This window comes from Anabrus simplex, chromosome 1 (genome assembly GCF_040414725.1).
Source record: "Anabrus simplex isolate iqAnaSimp1 chromosome 1, ASM4041472v1, whole genome shotgun sequence".
Classification (NCBI taxonomy): Eukaryota; Metazoa; Arthropoda; class Insecta; order Orthoptera; family Tettigoniidae; genus Anabrus; species Anabrus simplex.
In genome coordinates, this window is record NC_090265.1 from 138,177,612 (window position 1) to 138,198,042 (window position 20,431).

Below are 20,431 nucleotides of genomic sequence, written 5' to 3' on the forward strand. Positions count from 1 at the left end.
GAACCTCTTTGTAAACTACGTTTGTGGTATTGCCTTTTAGGGCTAAGATGACCAGACTACTGGCATAGCTAACTCTGGAACATGGGGCATAGAACTGTACATGTGAGGAAAATTCCTCTCGCAAGTCGAAAAAAAAAAATACGGTACGTGTTACTTTGTTTTTAAAGGGTATTCCACATACCAATTCTCACGTCTGTAACATCTTCAGTTTTTGAGATATAAGAATCCTCATAAAAAACATTTAACTCCTTTTTCGCTTCTTTCCACTCTCTTAAGTGGATGTTTCGAAAACAAAATGGAGACTCCATGTACCAATTTTCAAGTCTCTAACATCTTCAGCGTTTGAGATATAAGTATCATCTTAAAAAGGATTCGACCCCTTTTTCACTTATCCCCCCCCCCCTCCCTTAGGTGGATTTCCGAAAAAAAAATAGGTACGCGTTTATTTTTTAAAGGAGATTCCAAGTACAAATGTTCATGTCCTTAAATGGTTAAGTTTTTGAGATATAGATATACTCATTTTAAAAATTCACCCCCCTTTCACCCATTTAGCGGCGGAATATCCAGAAGTCCTTCCTTAGTGAGGGCCGGCACTGGAATATAAATGTGTCCCCAAAATTTAAATTCGTTATGTCCATGTAGTTTTGGCTCGGCGATGAGAGTCAGTTAGTCAGGACATGCTATTATATATATATCGTCCCTTAAGAAACAACACTGCGTATCTGACAATGCTGTTCCTGCCAGCATTTTCCTTAAGTCTGGTCACGCCTCCGGGCCACATAGTGATATTCTGTTCATCAGAACAATTTTCGTTGAGTTCATTTCCCTATGCACTTGTGTTAAAGAAAAATGAACCTTAAATACACCATACTGTAGGAGGGGGTTATGTCATGCAAACGTACATTCCTACAATACAGTACAGTAAGGTTCATTTTCCTTTACACGCGCGCATAAGATGAACTCAACGAAAATTGTTCTGATGGGCTGAATATCCATATGTGGCTGAGAGGCGTGACCAGTCCTAAGGAACGTAATGGATAGGAAGAGCGTTGTCAGATACGGTGTTGTTTCTTAAGGGACGATATAGATTCATTCTGAAATTCCCCTATTGTACAGCTATCCGTGACGAGGAATACTATTTTCTTTGCATACAGAAGGTCGTTTGGGATCTCTGCGGAAAATGTTCGAAGGGTAATTGACACGGCAACAGACCTGCTGCCTAGCAACAAGTCGTTTAATCTGGTTGCCATGGTAACAGACCATGGCTTATGAAAAGCCATGTCTCCACCAACGATCATGCTCAATTGGAAAGCCAGCATTTGTAGCTATAGCCCGACAACATAATTTCCATTGCAGCAGACTTTTTCGCAGAGCTACCATGTCTATCTTATCCCATTCCTCCTGACAGGCTTTCCAGAGGCCATTGATAGTGCGTGGACGTCTATTTCCTAAGGCCCTTTTTAGGAGTCCAAATGCATAGAATTCCATAGGTATTTTTAAAGCAACAAGTCTCCAGTATTTTGGTGCAACTAATATGGCGGCTGCGCATGCCCGCTGGCTTCAACTTAGGCAGCATATTTGCGACTATATTACTGTACTCGCTGGTGATGATCAGATTGTGACGTATGGTCTCCTCGTGCCTGACCGAGGCGGTAAAAGCGTACTCGGATCGCCCGGAAGGACGCGGGTTCGAATCCCCGTCAGGAAATCGTAAAAATTTAAGAAATGAGATTTTCATTTCCGGAGGTGCATATGGCCCTGAGGTTCACTCAGCCTACACCAAAAATGAGTACCAGGTTAATTCCTGGGGGCAAAGGCGGCCGGGCGTAGAGCTAACCACTTAACCCCATCAAGTGCCGAGGTTACGGATAGTGGAAGCCTTTACCTTCCACCACTCGAAGGGCCTTCATGGCCCGTACGGAGATGACTTTGTTTTGCTTTTATATGCTGATTTCTCTCCTGTTCTACTTTTAACCAAAAAAGTTGTGCATGAAAAGGGGATACATGCGAGGCAAAATTCAATGGAAAAGTAAATCTAATGCAGTAGTTAAAACTCTCTGCAGTTTCTTATTTTGTTCACCCCCAGCAACACAACATCACAATAGTTAAAAATTGGAAGTATCAATGTTTGAACCAGTCTTATTTTTAAGTTGAGAGGTAATACGGTCTGGTGAATCCTAAGGGGGTGAATTGAATTATTATTATTATTATTATTATTATTATTATTATTATTATTATTATTATTATTATTATTATTATTATTATTATTATTGTTGTTGTTGTTGTTGTTGCTACTACTCCGTGTGTTTATTTCTTTTTATGTGTTTTGCAAGGATGTGTTTCTGTTTATATGTTAACTGACTTTAATTTAATTTTGTTTTTGTGGAATACAGTACTCTCTGTCTCTTTTGATTGTAATTTGCCACCACTTGTCCAGACCTGCGACCTGCACCTTCTGTCCTGCTAAAACATTGATGACGACTGTTGATGAAATTGCACTTAACTTCGTCACCAGACGGTTCTTTCTGCGCTATTATATTCCGAGAAATAATGTTGCAATTTTGCTACCATAAATGTTGGAATTCGATGCACATCGTGAGTTGAACCGAGATAGTTTGTTTTAATTTATGAAACATGGATGAAGCTTTATGACGGAGAACCGTACGAGAAAGCATATTATACAATCTATATAGAACATCCACTCCTCCTACTCCGTGACACATACAGTACAACCCATTACGTGCCTTGGCATCTGCATGATCAGATTGGTTACAGGTATTGAAATGCACGCGATGAGCATGGTGACGTCCTCTTCAGCTACACTACTTGACTTTCTTCACAGGATCCACTCTCATTTCAGACGACTCCTCAGTTGATCTCACGCAGCTGAGGCAGATGCGCTCAGAGGACATAAGTCGTGGGACAGGCATCTGCTATTATGTGGGACCCTTTCTAGCTCCCTGAAGTGCAACACCTGGACATAGCAGCGATTCAGCAAGTTACTGGGACACCTCTGGAGTGATATTAAGCCATGGCTCTTCAATAGGTGTGGTATTTGCAAGTTGCGGATTGTAAACAGGAACTGACCTCTCCATGACATCCTAATGTTCAATTGATTTCATATCGGGTGACAACGGAGGCCATTCGATTGTTTAGAACTTTCCAGAATGCTCAGCAACCACTTGCGGACAACATAGTATCTCCCCTATCTGTAGGTGCATTATCCTGCTAGAATTGCCAATAGTAGTGCTATATGAAGGTCATGAACAGATACAATTGTCAGCAAGCAGCTGAACACAGCGGTCGGCATTTATTGGCTGGACTAGACAGATCGGTGGACCGAATCCGTGCCACGAAAACACACCCTACTCATGTAATGAGCCTGTACAGTGCAAGGTGCTTTGTTGACCATTACCTCAAGTGATCTATGCCATGCTAGAAACAAATGGAACGAGCACTCATCTGATCATGTTGCATGTGTCCAAACTTCTTCGTCCATCACAAGACCAGATGGCGTATTGTATCCGTCATATGGCAGTAACCGGGTCACTCTGCTGAATCGTCTGCTCCTATATCCCAAGTACGCTAATAAACGCCTCACTGACTGCTGCCTACGCTCTGGCATTGGAGCTAATGGGTTTGGTGATTGCCTCGAACTTTACTCCTAGACGTCGCTGGTCAGGATCATTCAGCAGTCGTGGCCGACCACTGTGCTGTCCACCTTCAAAGCGGCTTTCTCGGTTGAAACGTAACACCGTAGGTCGCGGAATATTGAACACCTGCACAACTTCGAAAAATAGAATGTCCCATTCTTCGGCAAGTTGACATCGTCTTGCCATGAGCGGCCCAGGCTTTGTGGGTTGTCCGTACACAAACCATCTGAGATACTAGTGAGCAGTCGTCAGCGTCGAGGTACAATCTCTCCAGGTTCATGCCCCTTTCTCTGAGTTTAGGTCCATAATTGGTGTTATATCAGGAAGCATGGTGAAATATATATAGTTTCAAATATGTATGTGACATTTCGAATATATGCACCGTTTATATGATAATATAATATGGTTTTCTAAAAGAGCATGCCAAATTTTCGTAAATACCATCAAGTCGAAGAGAAATTATTTAGTATTATTTAGTATTTAGTAAATTCATAAAAATCACAAAATGTTATTTCGATTATAGGCTACTTACTTTTCTGCACAATGCCTAGCAGTTAAAACGAAGGAATGGTGGATTAAGCTTCCTCCACATATTTGATCCGTCTTCTTGTTTGTGATGAGGACCTGAAAAACGAAGTAATGACACAGATGTAGTTTATAATCATCTCAGTAAATCGCATTCTATGATTTATTTTAATGATTGGAAAATAATTAGGACAGATCAGAGTGACTGCAGTTGACTTGCCCTTTCTGTTTAATGAGTCGGTGAATATCTAGTGGTACTTTGGTGTACTTCTGACATAATCCATAATACATCACTTTTTTGTTGAGCAGTTTTCTTTCATCACATATTTCCTGTCTATAACATGTGTATGAACTGGGTCTGTCCTTGGCTATTGATAATTTGTCGCCGTAAGACTTGTCAGTGAGATGTAAACTAAATTTTAAAAAGCTATCGAGAATGTAAATTAGTATCATAAATTCTATTTCATGCAGTTTGTGTGGCATGCCATGTCCCGAGGTCACCAAGAAATCATTATTCAACATGATAGAACTGGCTTTGGGGCTCCTCCGAGCCGAAACACAGCAGACATTATCTGAGTTGTAGCCAGTGGATGGTCCATTTGAGGTAAATTCTCCATACTACCTGTATGCAAGTAACAATTTCATATCCGAATCAGATCATTTTCATTCATTCTTACGTAAGTCATGTCACCGTAATCGAGCTGTGATAACATAACATAACATAACATAACATAACATAACATAACATAACATAACATAACATAACATAACATAACATAACATAACATAACATAACATAACATAACATAACATAACATAACATAACATAACATAACATAACATAACATAACATAACATAACATAACATAACATAACATAACATAACATAACATAACATAACATAACATAACATAACATAACATAACATAACATAACATAACATAACATAACATAACATAACATAACATAACATAACATAACATAACATAACATAACATAACATAACATAACATAACACATTACATTTGAGTGTAACATATTACGGAACGATCGTTTATGCGGTTACGGCGCAGTCGACTTATATTTCAAGAAAAGCACGACTCCTCGCCAGCTAGGTGGCGCCCCCCTTTCTCTTTTGTTTGCCCCGTCAGGTAGAGTAGGTGGAAGGAAGATGATGAAAACAACTGGAGCACGACTGTTTACTGTGCAGTAACCCATTTCTTTAAAAGAAAGTGTTTCTCAAGTAATATGGTGGCGCTCACCGCCCATTTTGAATTGGCGAACAAGCTGGTGACCTGCGAATGTGTAGAGGAGAGAGCTGTCTGGGTTGATAGCAGACACCACAAAAAGTCTATTTCGCATGCTTGATATTATCTACTAATAGAAAACCTGGCCCACTAGAGAACAATAGAATGATTCCTCTCTATTCGCTATAATGTACCTTATATTTGAGAGCCTGTTTATTAACGAACTAAACGAGACCAGACTCTTTTTTTTCTATTTGCTTTATGTCGCACCGACACAGATAGGTCTTATGACGACGATGGGTTAGGAAAAGCCTAGAAATGGGAAGAAAGCGGCCGTGTCCTGAATTAAGGTACACATTTGCCTGGTGTGAAAATGGGAAACCACGGAAAACCATCTTCAGGGCTGCCGACAGTGGGGTTCGAATCCACTATCTCCCGGATGTAAACTCACAGCTGCGCGCCCCTAACCGCATGGCCAACTCGCCCGATCAGACTCTTTTTAATCGGTCGACACGTTCACTCGCTACTCCATCCCCTAGTTCCCAGGGGGGTAAGGAATGCGATAAGGGCCCCCTGCCAAAATAAAAATTCAGGCCCCCTCAAATAAAATGCAAAACCTATACATTTAATCATAGCAGGTAGAAGTACTGCAATACATTGTGGAGTTACATAAACAAAGGGATTATTCGATATATGAAGATTATTAAAAATAATGTTTAATAGGTTTTATTTGACTATCTCCGTAGTGTAACGGCTAAGCTGCTGAATTGCGAACCACGCACCACTTAGGTGTTCAAACTTAACTTTAATTGGTCCATTTTTTGTAACTACAGAATTATACTCTGTAACTGATACGAAATCTTGGTTATAATAATTTATTCGATTACAAAAAAACAAAGGACAGAACAACATTAAATCAAAAATTGTTCAAATAAAGTTTGAAAAATATCAAACCGAACAACTAATTTTTTTTTACAGATTGCTTTACGTTACACCGACATAGATAGGTTTTATGGCGACGATGGGACAGGAAAGGGCTAGGAGTGGGAAGGAAGCGGCCGTTGCCTGAATTAAAGTACAGCCCTGCCGGTGTAAAATGGCGAAACCACGGAAAATCATCTTCAGGGCTGCTGACAGCGAGGGGGGGGGGGGTTGTTCGAACACACTATCTCCTGAATATTGGATACTGGCCGCACTTAAGCGACTGAAGTTATTGAGCTCGGTTTTTAAAATTTTTATATACTGTATTACTACTGTATCATACTGTCCGGCTCATTGGCTGAATCGTCAGCGTTCAGGCCTTCAGTTCAGGAGGTCCCGAGTTCGATTCCCGGCCGGGTCGGGGATTTTAATCATCTCTGATTAATTCTTCTTGCCCGGGGACTGGGTGTTTGTGTTTGTCCAAAAACTTCCCTCTTCATATTCAGACAACACACTACACTATCAATCGCCACAGAAACACGCAATAGTGATTACATCCCTAATATACGGTTGGCACCAGGAAGGGCATTCGGCCGTAAAGCAGTACCAAAATCCACATGTGCGACATAGTTCGCGCTCGCGACCCGATAGATGTGGGAAGAAGAAGACCACATTAAATCATACTTAAACCCAATAGTTTTTATTGCCTCGACTATTTTTCCCCTTTTGTCCCAGATGATATACATTGTTACACAGCGTGGTCGGAAACAACGTGAACGTGAACGTGAGCGTTAGAGCGTTGGTCATTCTGATCGGTGATTTGAAAAAAAAATACGTCGATACCTCGCGCGCCGTTGTCATTTTATAAGCTGCTGAAATTAGCCAATCAAATCGCTTCGCGGGCGATTTCAGATAGGTTTTACGAGGCGGTATCGCTAAATCTGCACGTGGCTTATGACTGGCTTGAGATCGCCAATAGAAGAAAACTTCTCCAGGGGAGGGACTTGAATAAGGCTCGGTCCACAGCAAGCACTCTACAGTGGCACTGGCTGAAACCTGCAGTGTGTTAGTGTTTGACGCTCATTTTTCGACATGGCTCTCAAGCCCGACCAAGCCACGTGTAGATTTAGCAACACTGTCTTGTAAAGCCCATTTGAATTCGACCGCGAAGAGATCTGATTGGCTAACTTCAGCAGCTGATAAAATGACAACAGCGCGAGATATCGACGTAAGGTTTTCTAATTGTCGATTCGTATGACCAACGCTGGAACGCTCATCTACTTGGTTCACGCTGTTTCCGACCACCCTGTATAACATCTGGGACAAGCATGTATCCTACCCTTCATTTTTATTCCACTTCCGGAGGTGCACATGGCACTGAGGTCCACTCACCCTACACCAAAAATGAGTAGAAGGTTAATTCCTGGGGGCAAAGGCGGCCGGGAGTAGAGCTAACCACTTAACCCCATCAAGTGCCGAGGTTGCGGATAGTGGAAACCTTTATCTTCCATCTCTCCAAAGTTCCTTCATGGCCTGTACGGAGATGACTTTGCTTTGCTTTTACATATTTTTTAGAATACAGAAAAAAGTATTCTTCCCGGTGCAACCCACTCTTTATTTATTTTACAGTTGTATGGGATTCTTTCTTTCCTTCTTTTTTTTTAACTTTATATTCATTACCCATATATTTAACTTTAATGAATCAGTCTCCCTACATGTTCTCAATAGATGAAGTTTTTTCATTCATTCCTCACAGAATAAACAGCGATTTTCATCATGTTTCTCTCTTACACTTTATTCTTACACAGGATGATCGGAAACAACGTAAACCGAGTATATGAGTTTTGGAGGGTTGGTCACTCAATCAGTCACTAGTGATATGCATTTAGGGCAGTCGCCCAGGTGGCAGGCAGCCTCTCTTGTTTTCTTAGCCATTTCTTAAATCATTGCAAAGAAATTGGAAATTTATTGAACATCTCTGTTGGTAAGTTATTCCAATCCCTAACTTACCTTCCTATAAACGAATATTTACCCCAATTTGTCCTCTTGAATTCCAACTTCAAATTGTGATCTTTCCTACTTTTAAAGACACCACTCAAATTTATTCGTCTACTAATATAATTCCACGCCATCTCTCCACTGACAGCTCGGTACATACCACTTAGTCGAGCAGCTCGTCTCCTTTCTCCCTAGTCTTCCCATTCCAAACTTCGCAACATTTTTATAACGCTACTCTTCTGTCGGAAGTCATCCAGAACAAATCGAGCTTCTTTTCTTCGGATGTTTTCCATTTCTTGAATCAAATAATCCTGGTGAGGGTCCCATACACTGGAACCATACTCTAGTTTAGCAACACCGCGTCACAAAGTCGATTTGAGTTCTCCCGTGAAACGATGTGATTGGCTAACTTCAGTAGGTGATAAAATTATCACGGCGCTAGTTATAGATTTTTTTCAAATTATTTATCAATATGTTCAATCCTCTGACGCTCATATACCTGGTTTCTCGTTGTTTTCGACCATCCTGTATATACACCTTAACTGCCACCTCCCATTTTTTTCTGAGAGTGCTTAATAGAGCGCTCAAAGAACGAGGTCCCCCGCAAGGAGAGGTTGAATTATCGCGTTAAATTTAGCATTGTGCCATTTACCTAAGGCCTTGAATCATCTATTAATATCTAAGTATCGAACATATCACTAATAATTTGCCAGAAACAGCTTGTAATATACGGGCTGATTTTGGCAACGCGAACTTCCTGTACTTGCAGCCTGCGGAGTGACACGTTGTCATATCAAAAGTTCATTTCCATCTAAATCAAAAGTGAATTCCTTCGGTGTAGCAAACCATTCAGATGATCATATTTGTCCAGTGTGGTGATTTAATGGACATTCTTCAAACAGAGCTACTAATCTGATCGTCCTGAATGCTTTACCACGCCGAGGAATTTCGCTTTAGATTTAGCTGGAAAGACCTCTTGTCATCAGTGCGTTGAGGCTCTGGAGTCTAGCTCTGAATTCGGGAGGTGATGGGTTGAACCCCACCGTCGGCTGTCCTGATAATGGTTTTCTGTGGCTTCACATTCTCACTTTCAGGCTAATGCCGGGACAGCTCCGATTCATAAGCCACAGCCGCTCCTTTCTTACACTTCACCTCACCTGAAGTCTCCGCCAAACATCTCCTGGCCAGAGAGAGGGCATCACTCTCTATGTAGCCTGCCTTCCCCCTTTAGGGTAAGGAATGTAAACTTAAAAGGAAAGAGCGATGACAAAGTTCTGAATAGGCTCAAAGTCGGTGTGGCAAGATTTCGGGACAATTTAAAGAAGTGGAACTTGTCGGAGTCAACAGTATGAGACTGTGATGTTGAACAAAGAAATCAGCAACCATACCAACGCAGGTTGTTCCACATCATACACACTGGAAGATCTGTTGAAAACAAATCTTGAGGCCATCAATGTCACCCAATACTGGGCTAAATTTATTCACGTAAATAACATATAGCCCTTTAACTGTATGCCTACCTCCATGGCTAAATGGTTAGCGAGCTGGCCTTCGGTCATAGGGGCCCCGGGTTCGATTTCCAGCAGGGTCTTGAGTATTGACCATCATTAGTTAATTCCGCTGGCAGGGGGCTGGGTGTATATGTCATCTTCATCATAATTTCATCCTCATCACGAAGCGCAGGTCGCCTAAGAGAGTCAACTAAAAAGACCTGCACCTGGCAAGCCGAACATGTCCTCGGACACTCCCGAAACCAAAAGCCATACGCCATTTCATTATTGAAAATGAAAATCCACAGCCTGTTTCCAGTCATTTGACCGGGTCAGGAATGGAATGAATGAAGCCCCATCTAGCGGCGAGGATGGGAATTGTGCCGGCTGCCGAAGCCTGTCGCACTCCCTTAGGGCAATGATTAAGGAATGATTAATGAAATGAAATTATATTGAAGAGTGTTGCTGGAATGAAAGATGACAGGGAAAACCGTAGTACCCGGAGAAAAACCTGTCCCGCCTCCGCTTTGTCCAGCACAAATCTCATATGGAGTGACCGGGATTTAAACCACGGAACCCAGTGGTGAAAGGCCGGCGCGCTGCCACCTGAGCCATTTCATTAATATTTAATTTATAAATTATGCAAGTTAGTTTGAATTGTTAAACGAATTGTTAATCCCTGCCTAACCGAGGCGGTAAAGGCGTGTTCAGTTCATGCCGCAGGACGTAGGAACAATTCCCCATCAGGAAGTAAAAAAATTACAAAAAAGCGAAATTTCCACTTCTAGAGCGGCAGATGGCCCTGAGATTAATTCAGCCTACGCCAAAACTGAGCACCAGGTTAATTTCTGGGGGCAACGAACTAGAATAAAATACATAGAGTGTCTATAGCAGCTCGATTAGCGCTCCGGGCAGAGGCAAGCAACACTACGGCCGCCATGTTATAAATGTACCAGCTGTCTGGAGCTGTCTGAATAATCTCGCATGTGTGTCAAGTTCATCGTTGATATAAATTATTTTATAGTTTGACTTAATTTACTGTAGCGCGAATATGCTTACATTCTGTTTCGCATGCTTTTGTTCCAGAAAAACAAACAATGTACCGTATCGTATTTCAGGTACCGTAAGTCTGTTATAAGAAGGCTACGTATATTGAAATATCATCTTAATTTTCGACACTGTAAGCACAAAATCTCGTCACATGTTCTCACTAAAAGATAAATAGCTGACTAGGCGCAGTGGGTGAATAACATGAAGAGACAAGTGGTATCCCAAGCAGCGAAGTACTCTCTGTTCAGAATATTTGAAGAGCACTATACGTGTGTATCTAATCCTTGTCCCGTATCTCTACGGGGTCGGGTGTTTAGTTAATTACAGGAGACGTTAGCTGCCCAAGGCATTAGCGATAATTTAGAATTGCTCTTCTCATCCCTACGTAATAGGGAAGGAAACAGAAATAACCCAATGAAGAGCAATTCAGATCAGCATACAGGAAGTGTTTACTGGACAGATGGATTCATCTATGTACTACGGCTCCTTCTGACGACAGCACTTTTACTGACCACTTGCTACAAATTACGAGTCATTGACAAAGTACAGTACTCTGAAATGCCATCTGTGAGGTGGAAAATAAAATTAAATGTCGCGACAGACAGAAGGTTATGTTTGCTCAGCATTCGGAAGGAAAGATTAAACTTATTGCCTAGAAAGATATTCAATATAGCCTCTTTGTCCAGCTCATGATGGTGTGATGTTGCTGAAAAACTGTTCAGAAAAAAGTCATTGACTGAAGTTCTCTCGTCGCTTGCAGGGCAGTTGTTTTACAGTAACGATCATTTATTTATTGCTTCCTAGTTCAGTGAGGAAACCTATTATGGCAGCATTACAAAACTTCTCTTAAAGCAGTATTTTAAATTAGACTGCACTACAGATGCAGAGCTATTACATAAGAACTGAAAGGAGTACCCATATGGCAGAGGTACAAAATATTCGTCGCTGTTGGAGCAAACGGCCATATCTCACAATGTTCTTCCTATCCATTATTTTACTTAAGACTGGTCACGCCTCCCAACCACATGTGGCCCATCAGAACAATGTTCGTTGTGTTCATTTTCGTATGCTAACGTTAAAGGTAAATTAAACTTAAGTACATTATACTCTAGGAGTGCTTAAATAAGTCATTCCTAGAGTGTGGTACCTAATGAATAAGATATGAGTAAGTCTCATTTTCTCGGGCTGTTCAGCACTCGCTTACATAGCGCTCCACCTGCTGAGGTACATTTAAGACATGGCGGTCACCAGATCAACTTTCTTCAAAGATGGCAGCGTGATAGCCATTCTATGTATTATATTCTAGCTCGTTGCCTGGGGGCATAGGTGGCGCGGCATAGAGCTATTCACTCTATCCCACTAAGTGCCGAGGTTACGGATAGTGGAAGCCTTTACCTTCCACTCCTCCAAGGGCCTTCATGGTCTGTATGAAGATGACTTTGCTTTTGGCTTTTTAATCTCCCTGTGATAAGTTTCCATTTGTTTATAGAAATGTGTTTTACTCCTTCCGTTTAAAGGCACTTTACGCCGTACCCAAACGTAAACTTTCTCATGAGAACAGGTTTTCCGTGGCGCTTGCAGTGGTGTGATAACATTTTAAGGTGGGATGGATTCATCATCTCATCAGTTATGAACATGATAATTCACACACAGTAACGCGAAATTTCATTCAAGTGACTTGCTTGAGTACGTTTCTAAAGTATAGCTCACCTGGTAAGGCAATTCCCCTCTTAGAGCATTTCTACCTCCAACCACTCTTTTGACTCTCGTTCCTGAAACAAACGAAAAGAAATTCACACACTGTGGAAATTAATGTCAATCATTGTTACTACTATCTGCGCACTTTTTAGCGATAGATTTGTGTAGGGGTTTGAGGAGTAAGGAGGGAGCGCTACCGGTTCCGTTAGTACTGCCAACTGAATGGAAATGAAATCTGGAATGAATCGATAATATGATCGATCGATATGCATTTTTTAAATCTTTGTTATTTTAAACCAACAACTGTGCCACACACACATTATATAACATTTCTCGATGCGAATCTTACTCCTAGAGTGAATTCTATAGTTTGGCTTTGTTGTGGAAATAACAACAGTACTAGTACGTAAAGTGTTCGCTAGACGTCGCACAGCGATGCATAAGTGATTCATAGTTTGTGTTTCAAAGATTGCCAGTACGAATCTCGAAGATTGCCGAGGTCGACCGCTTCAGCACTAGGGTGTAAATCTATCGCTAAAAAGTGCGCAGATAGTATGTGTGTACGAACTATCCGTAATGCGTGTTTTAATGGGGCTCGTTGGCCTGTGATTGACTGACTGTGAACCATAACTGATTAGATAGCCGGTTTCTATGTTCAGGAATGTGGGATCGAATCCTGGTGCTGACGCTGAACATTTTGAACGTCTTTAAATACGAAATACCCGCGGCAGTAAATTTACTGACACTTTTAATAACTCCTTTCTTCAGGTAAACATTTATGGCAATTGAGCTATGTGTGGATCAGTGGTAGAGTGTCGCCTTCCGGATCCCAAGACTGTGGGATCAAACCCAACAGAGGTTGTCGGATTTTTGAAGCTCTGTAGAAACTCCATTATAGACACTCCATGTCGTAAGCACACTTAGCGTTTACAAGACGAAATTAATTAAAACTCAGCCATTGGTCATCCATCCAAGAGAGTTCTACCACCTGGTAGAGTAATGTGGAACGTCGAAATTGACACGCAGGCAGTCTTAGTAGGAACAAATCAAAATGCCTTCACGCTATAGTAGCTGACACTGCACTATATTATTATTATTATTATTATTATTATTATTATTATTATTATTATTATTATTATTATGCCTTTTCTGGTGAGATGATGTAGTGTTTACAGTATGGTATGGGCTAGAATAAATTTGTTTCTTTCATTGACCTGTCTCAGTCTCATCCTTGGCTTTGACAATATGAAAGTGACCGAGGTATGAGCAATGGTAGAAATACCGTTGGCGAGTTGGCCATGCGGTTAGGGGCGCGTGGCTGTGAGCTTGCATTCGGCAGATAGTGGGTTCGAATCCCACTGTCGGCAGCTCTGAAGATGTTTTTTTTTTCGTGGTTTCCCATTTTCATACCAGGCAAGTGCTGGGACTGTACCTTAATTAAGGCCACGGCAGCTTCCTTCCAACTCCTAGACCTTTCCTATCCCATCGTCGCCATAAGATCTATCTGTGTCGGTGCGACGTAAAGCCACTAGCAAAAAAAAAAAAAAAAAGAAAAAAACATTCCTTATGTAGCCAGTCCCTGTTATGAATGGTGTGAAAATATCCCTCATCCCTCACAGGGTCGGTTGGTAAATGCATTCCAGTGGTCTTGGCAGACTGATATGTAATAGGAACTTCTGGCCCGGTGAGGAAAACGACGGGAAACTACCTCACTTCTCATTTTCCCAGTATGCCTCTTCAGTGACATTTAGGCTATCTACGACAGCTGTTGATGGAGCTGTGGAGGATCAAACCAGCTTTCGGGCTGAGTACGCATCATGCACATATATTATTATTATTATTATTATTAATAATAATAATAATAATAATAATAATAATAATAATAATAATAATAATAATGTTAGTACGCACTTGCCATCGAAGAGTTGATTTTTATGAGGTTGGCACTTAAAATACTGAAGGGAACTGCATCGCGTTTTATAAGCTATTCGAATGGCCAATTTATGAATTCTCAAGGAAGAACCAGACGATCTGAGTGACTCAGACAGTAAAGCGTTAGCTTTCTGATCTCGTCTCGGTAGATTTACTGATGCATAAAAGAAATCCTTGTGGACAAAATTTCTTCCCCTCGCCGTCTCCGAAAACCGTAACAGGAGTTAGTAGGATATAAATCCAATAACATTAAAGTACTGATGATGCTTCTTGTTTATAGGGGCCTAACATCGAAGGTCATCGGCCCCCAGTACTATACACGTACGTGTTCTTCCTTAGTGGCTGATGACCTAGATGCCAGGTCCCTCTAAACAACAAGCATCATCATCATCATCATCAACATCATCATCATGATGTGTTATTCGTTCTAAATATATTCTGCAAATTAAATGAAGGAGATAAATACCAGGGAGGAGAAAAAATAATTTTGTAACATTTATAGCGAGGAGAAGTTCACTTTTCTAACAATAAGCGCCATCATCATAAATTTTAACGGCACTGCCCTGTCCCTTCAAACTTTCTTCTCTTCCTTGTGCTGCCCTCGTCATTTTATGGTGATTCTTGCATCCTATAGTCAGTATCACACCTTCTACTATCTTCTTTCGAGGTCTTCCTCTTCTAGGACTTTGCCTTGTAAAATGCTTAGTTTAAATGTGTCCTCATATATGGACCGCTCTTACTGGTATTGTTGTTAAAAGCGTCTTAGTTCATATATTTCTTTCAAAACTTCGTCTGTTTTTCTCTCTGCCCAGTTAATTTTATCGTCCGTCTCCGTATCCACGTTTGTATGACGTATATTTAACAATGTTTATCAAATATGCATATCGGTGACCATAACATTGTTACTCTCTCAAGCCTCAGTAAAATACGACGAATCCTTAAGACATAGGAATTATCAGGTTAAGAAATGTATTTTGTTTTAAAACATCCCATTTATTTGAACTTTGCAACCAATTTCAGTTACATGAGAAGAAGGAAATGACGAAAGGAAAATTAAGTTACCATTAAGTTAATGCCGTATTATTGTAGATGGTGTTATACAAACAAAGATTTTCTTCGCTGACATTGTGCGCGTTTATTGTGATTTATAGAGAGACCGAACATCTGTTTCTGACAACATCAGTCATTTATGGAGAAGTCAAAAAGTTCAACAACCAATTATTATAGCATCAGAGCCAGACGGCGTCACTATACAAAGTTTGCACAAACAAGAGATACTAAACTAAAACAGTCATTTTCGTTCAGGTTATGATAGGCTGCTAGTGGAGTGGAGGACAATGGCTTTCGCTATCCGTAATCTCCGCTATAAGAAGAATAAAGTGATTAGTCATATGCGTGGTAACCTTTAACTTTAACCTGGCACACAATCTTTAATATTGGGCAGAGGGAAGAACTGAAAGTCACAGCCAAAATATCTCTCTTTTTTGACGGGAATGAACCAAATGCATCATTAGCTCCAAAATAGTCTCTGAAGTTCAAGTTTCGAATCTTGGCGCTCTTATTGGTTATATTATGTTTATTTTCATGCAGCCAACCTTTATTTTCCTGCAGCTCTCTCAACGCAAAAACGTAGCAAAGTAGGTCATGCATCACATCAGTCATTGCCCACAGTAGCATGCAATTTAAAACAAACCGATTGATACAGATGGAGGAAATGCGCAGTGGTGTATTACTTTAGCATCCCACACACAGCTCATAAACAAGACAGGTTTAATACAGTATCGCGATTGACCTGTCTAAAGCATTTGAAGTGGATCATGGGAGACTACTGGCAAAAATGAGTGCAGTTGGACTAGACAAAAGAGTGACTGAATGGTTGGCTATATTTCTAGAAAATAGATCTCAGAGAATTCGAGTAGGCGAAGCTTTATTTGACCCTGTAACAATTAAGAAGGGAATTCCTCAAGGCAGTATTATTGGATCTTTTTGTTTTCTTATATATATAAATGATATGAGTGAACAAGTGGAATCAGAGATAAGGCTTTTTGCGGATGATGTTATTCTGTATAGGGTAATAAATAAGTTGCAGGATTGTGAGCAACTGTAACGTGACCTCGAAAATGTTGTGAGATGGACAGCAGGCAAAGGTATGTTGATAAACGGACTTAAAAGTCAGGTTGTGAGTTTCACAAATAGGAAAAGTCCTCTCAGTTTTAATTACTGCGTTGATGGGGTGAAAGTTCCTTTTGGGATCATTGTAAGTATCTAGGTGTTCATATAAGGAAGATCTTTATTGCGGTAATCACATAAATGGGATTGTAAATAAAGGGTACAGATCTCTGCACATGGTTATGAGGGTGTTTAGAGGTTGTAGTAAGGATGTAAAGGAGAGAGCATATTTGTCTCTGGTAAGACCCCAACTAGAGTATGGTTCCAGTGTATGGGACCCTCACCAGGATTACCTGATTAAAGAACTGAAAAAAAATTCAAAGAAAAGCAGCTCGATTTGTTCTGGGTGATTTCCGACAAAAGAGTAGCGTTACAAAAATGTTGCAAAGTTTGGGCTGGGAATATTGGGAGAAAGAAGACGAGCTGCTCGACTAAGTGGTATGTTCCGAGCTGTCAGCGGAGAGATGGCGTGAAATGACATTAGTAGACGAATAAGTTTGAGTGGCGTCTTTAAAAGTAGGAAAGATCACAAAATGAAAAAGTTGTAATTCAAGAGGACAAACTGGGGCAAATATTCATTTATAGGAAGGGGAGTTAGGGATTGGAATAACTTACCAAAGGAGATGTTCAATAAATTTCCAATTTTTTTGCTATCATTTAAGAAAAGGCTAAGAAAGCAACAGATAGGGAATCTGCCACTGAGCTACTGCCCTAAATGCAGATCAGTATTGATTGATTGATTGATTGATTGATTGATTGATTGATTGATTGATTGATTGATTGATTGATTGATTGATTGATTGATTGATTGATTGATTGAGGACAGAGCTGTCCCAAATGTGCATATCTCGTCTTGGTCCACTTTCGGTCACTTCGTCCGCCTTACTTCACTGAACGCTACCGTCATTATTAAAAAACTTTACATTTAATCAAGGTCCGGCTCCATGACTGAATGGTCAACATCTTGGCTAGACACAGCCAGGTTACAACTGGGGAGGCGGTTTGGCCCTTCATCCAGGCTGATGTACCCGTTAGATTGAACGAAGAAGGAGAGGATAAACTAGAATTTGAAGATAGTTGGTCTTTGCGTTTTTTGAAGGAAGACACGTGTGCCCTCGGTGGTTTGCGCGAAGTACAATTGGAAAATAACGGAAAACCACTACGAGAATGGCTAAAGATTAGAATTTCGATCAGTTGTTTTCACAAGGCTGAGTCCGCTTTTTCGAGTTCACATGCATGCTTTTAAACATTTAGTAGTGCAGGGAACCGAACACAAGACCTTATTGATTATATTCCCAATCTTCACCCGAAGATCATGTCTGGTTCCATGGCTAAATGGTTAGCGTGCTGGCCTTTGGTCACAGGGGGTCCCCGGGTTCGATTCCCGGCAGGATCGGAAATTTTAACTCTAATTAGTTAATTGCCGTGGCGTGGGGAGTGGATGAATGTGTCGTCTTCATCATCATTTCATCCTCATCACGACGCGCAGGTCGCCTACAGGAGTCAAGTCAAAAGACCTGCACTAAGCCTCTCCGGAGGCCATTATTATTACCCCAAGATCATAAATACACTATTATTATTATTATTATTATTATTATTATTATTATTATTATTATTCCATATTTAAACAAATTAACTGGTACTCACTGTGTGTCCTTGCCGGTGAACAGCTGACACTGGTAAGCAGGAAGGTCAACAGGATCACTAAGAGTGCGAAACGCAGTCTCCGCATGGCTGAAGTCTACTGGAGGTCTTCAATGTACTCCTGTCGTTCTTATTCTGCAGTGATATAGCCAGCTATTACGTCACCCACCAATATATCGTTCCTTCTGTTTTTATTGCCCACTTTTATACCAAGAAACGAGTTACGAAACAACAATTGTTCGAATGACAGACCAGGAGGGCGCGCTGCCAGTGATTCACTGCTCTTATCCTAGAAATGAAACGCACTAATATTTTCACTTAACGTGTGCCCTCGGTGTCTTTTACGAATCAGTGCCTCTGTTAATAGGAATACAGAGTTGTTATTGTTGTTAAGTCATGGAGTTCTTTCGGTTCCCTCCGGACTGCTATTTCCATTTCCAGGGTTCATGGAACAACGGAGCGTCATAGCTAATATATACAGGAGGAACGCAACACTTTTTGGCCATTTCAGATACAACAGCTTCATATATGTGTGTCAATCCCTTAACCCCTTTTTTCCTGGTAAGGAGTTGGGGATGAGGTGAGGTGAGTACATACGGCATGATTTACGATCGTATGCCCTTCCTGACGCCAACCTCAAAAAGACGAAATGAATGATGGTGAATGAAACTGGTAAGCAGGTAGAAGGAATCAGCTGCGGCCTGTGAACAGGAAATGTCCCGGACAGACGCGCAACGAATACGATACGGCCGGTCTGCAGAAAACAAAACAGGGTCCCCTCAAATAAGTTGTACGGAACTTAACAATAACACAGTTCATTTGATGAAATGAAATGGCGAATGGCTGGTAGTGCCGGGAGTGTCCAAGGACAAGTTCGACTCGCCAGATGCAAGTCTTTTGATTTGACGCCGTAGGCGACCTGCGCGTCGTGATGAGGATGAAGTGATAATAATAATAATAATAATAATAATAATAATAATAATAATAATAATAATAATAATAATAATAATCGTATGGCCTCAGCTACCGTGTGCAGACATTTCAATTTGACGCCATCTGGCTGTCTGGTCGTCAATTTCGACGTTCCGTTTTACTCTAGGCCCACTAGATGGCAGACCGAGTAAACCGAAACTCTCTTGGGCGTCTATGGCTGAGATTTAATGAATTTTGTCGGGTAAACACCAAATGTGTCACCAGAGATCTTTTACATGCCGACATCGTACGACATGGAGTGTCGAATGGACTTTTTTCAACCCTTAAAAAATCCGACTACCTCTGCCGGGTTTGAACCCGCTATCTTGGGATCCGGAGGCTGACACTCTACCACTGATCCACAGAGGTAGCTGATGATGATGATGGCACATACACCCAGCCTCCGTGCCAGCGAAACCAATTATGGTTAAAATTCCCGACCCTGCCGGGAATCGAACCCGCGACCCCTGTGACCTGTGATACTTTAATTCAGGTTCAATACGCTGTAGAAATGCGTCTCCTTCGTTGCGCATTCTGTCCGGTTGGATGCCAGCCGTCCGCCTCTGTGGTGTAGTGGTTAGCGTGATTAGCTGCCACCCCCGGAGGCCCGGGTTCGATTCCCGGCTCTGCCACGAAATTTGAAAAGTGGCACGAGGGCTGGAACGGGGTCCACTCAGCCTCGGGAGGTCAACTGAGTGGAGGTGGGTTCGATTCCCACCTCAGCCATCCTGGAAGTGGTTTTCCGTGGTTTCCCACTTCTCCTCCAGGCGAATGCCGGGATGGTACCTAACTTAAGGCCACGGCCGCTTCCTTCCCTCTTCCTTGCCTATCCCTTCCAATCTTCCCCTCCCTCCACAAGGCCCCTGTTCAGCATAGCAGGTGAGGCCGCCTGGGCGAGGTACTGGTCATACTCCCCAGTTGTATCCCTAGACCAAGAGTCTGAAGCTCCAGGACACTGCCCTTGAGGCGGTATGGGTGGGATCCCTCGCTAAGTCCGAGGGAAAAACCGAACCTGGAGGGTAAATAGATGATGATGATGATGGATGCCAGCCAGTGCATACCTGTGCTGTTTCTTGTATGTCGGTGAGTTGATATGGAACCCAACGAGGCGCAATTTTTCTCATGTTAAGAC

The 20,431-nt window shown here is 41.5% G+C and overlaps 1 protein-coding gene across 1 annotated transcript in view; it reads right to left on the reverse strand.

Moving 5' to 3' along the window:
* LOC136863039 (trypsin) overlaps positions 1 to 18,484 on the reverse strand; it is a 70,925-nt gene extending 52,441 nt beyond the window's left edge. The window contains exons 1-3 of the mRNA XM_067139361.2: positions 18,331 to 18,484; positions 12,595 to 12,656; positions 4,186 to 4,277 (exon numbers count right to left, since the gene is read on the reverse strand). Coding sequence (XP_066995462.2) covers positions 4,186 to 4,277; positions 12,595 to 12,656; positions 18,331 to 18,415 — 239 coding nt within the window. The 5' untranslated portion in view covers positions 18,416 to 18,484. The remainder of the gene's footprint in view (positions 1 to 4,185; positions 4,278 to 12,594; positions 12,657 to 18,330) is intronic.
* Between the last annotated feature and the right edge of the window lie 1,947 nt (positions 18,485 to 20,431).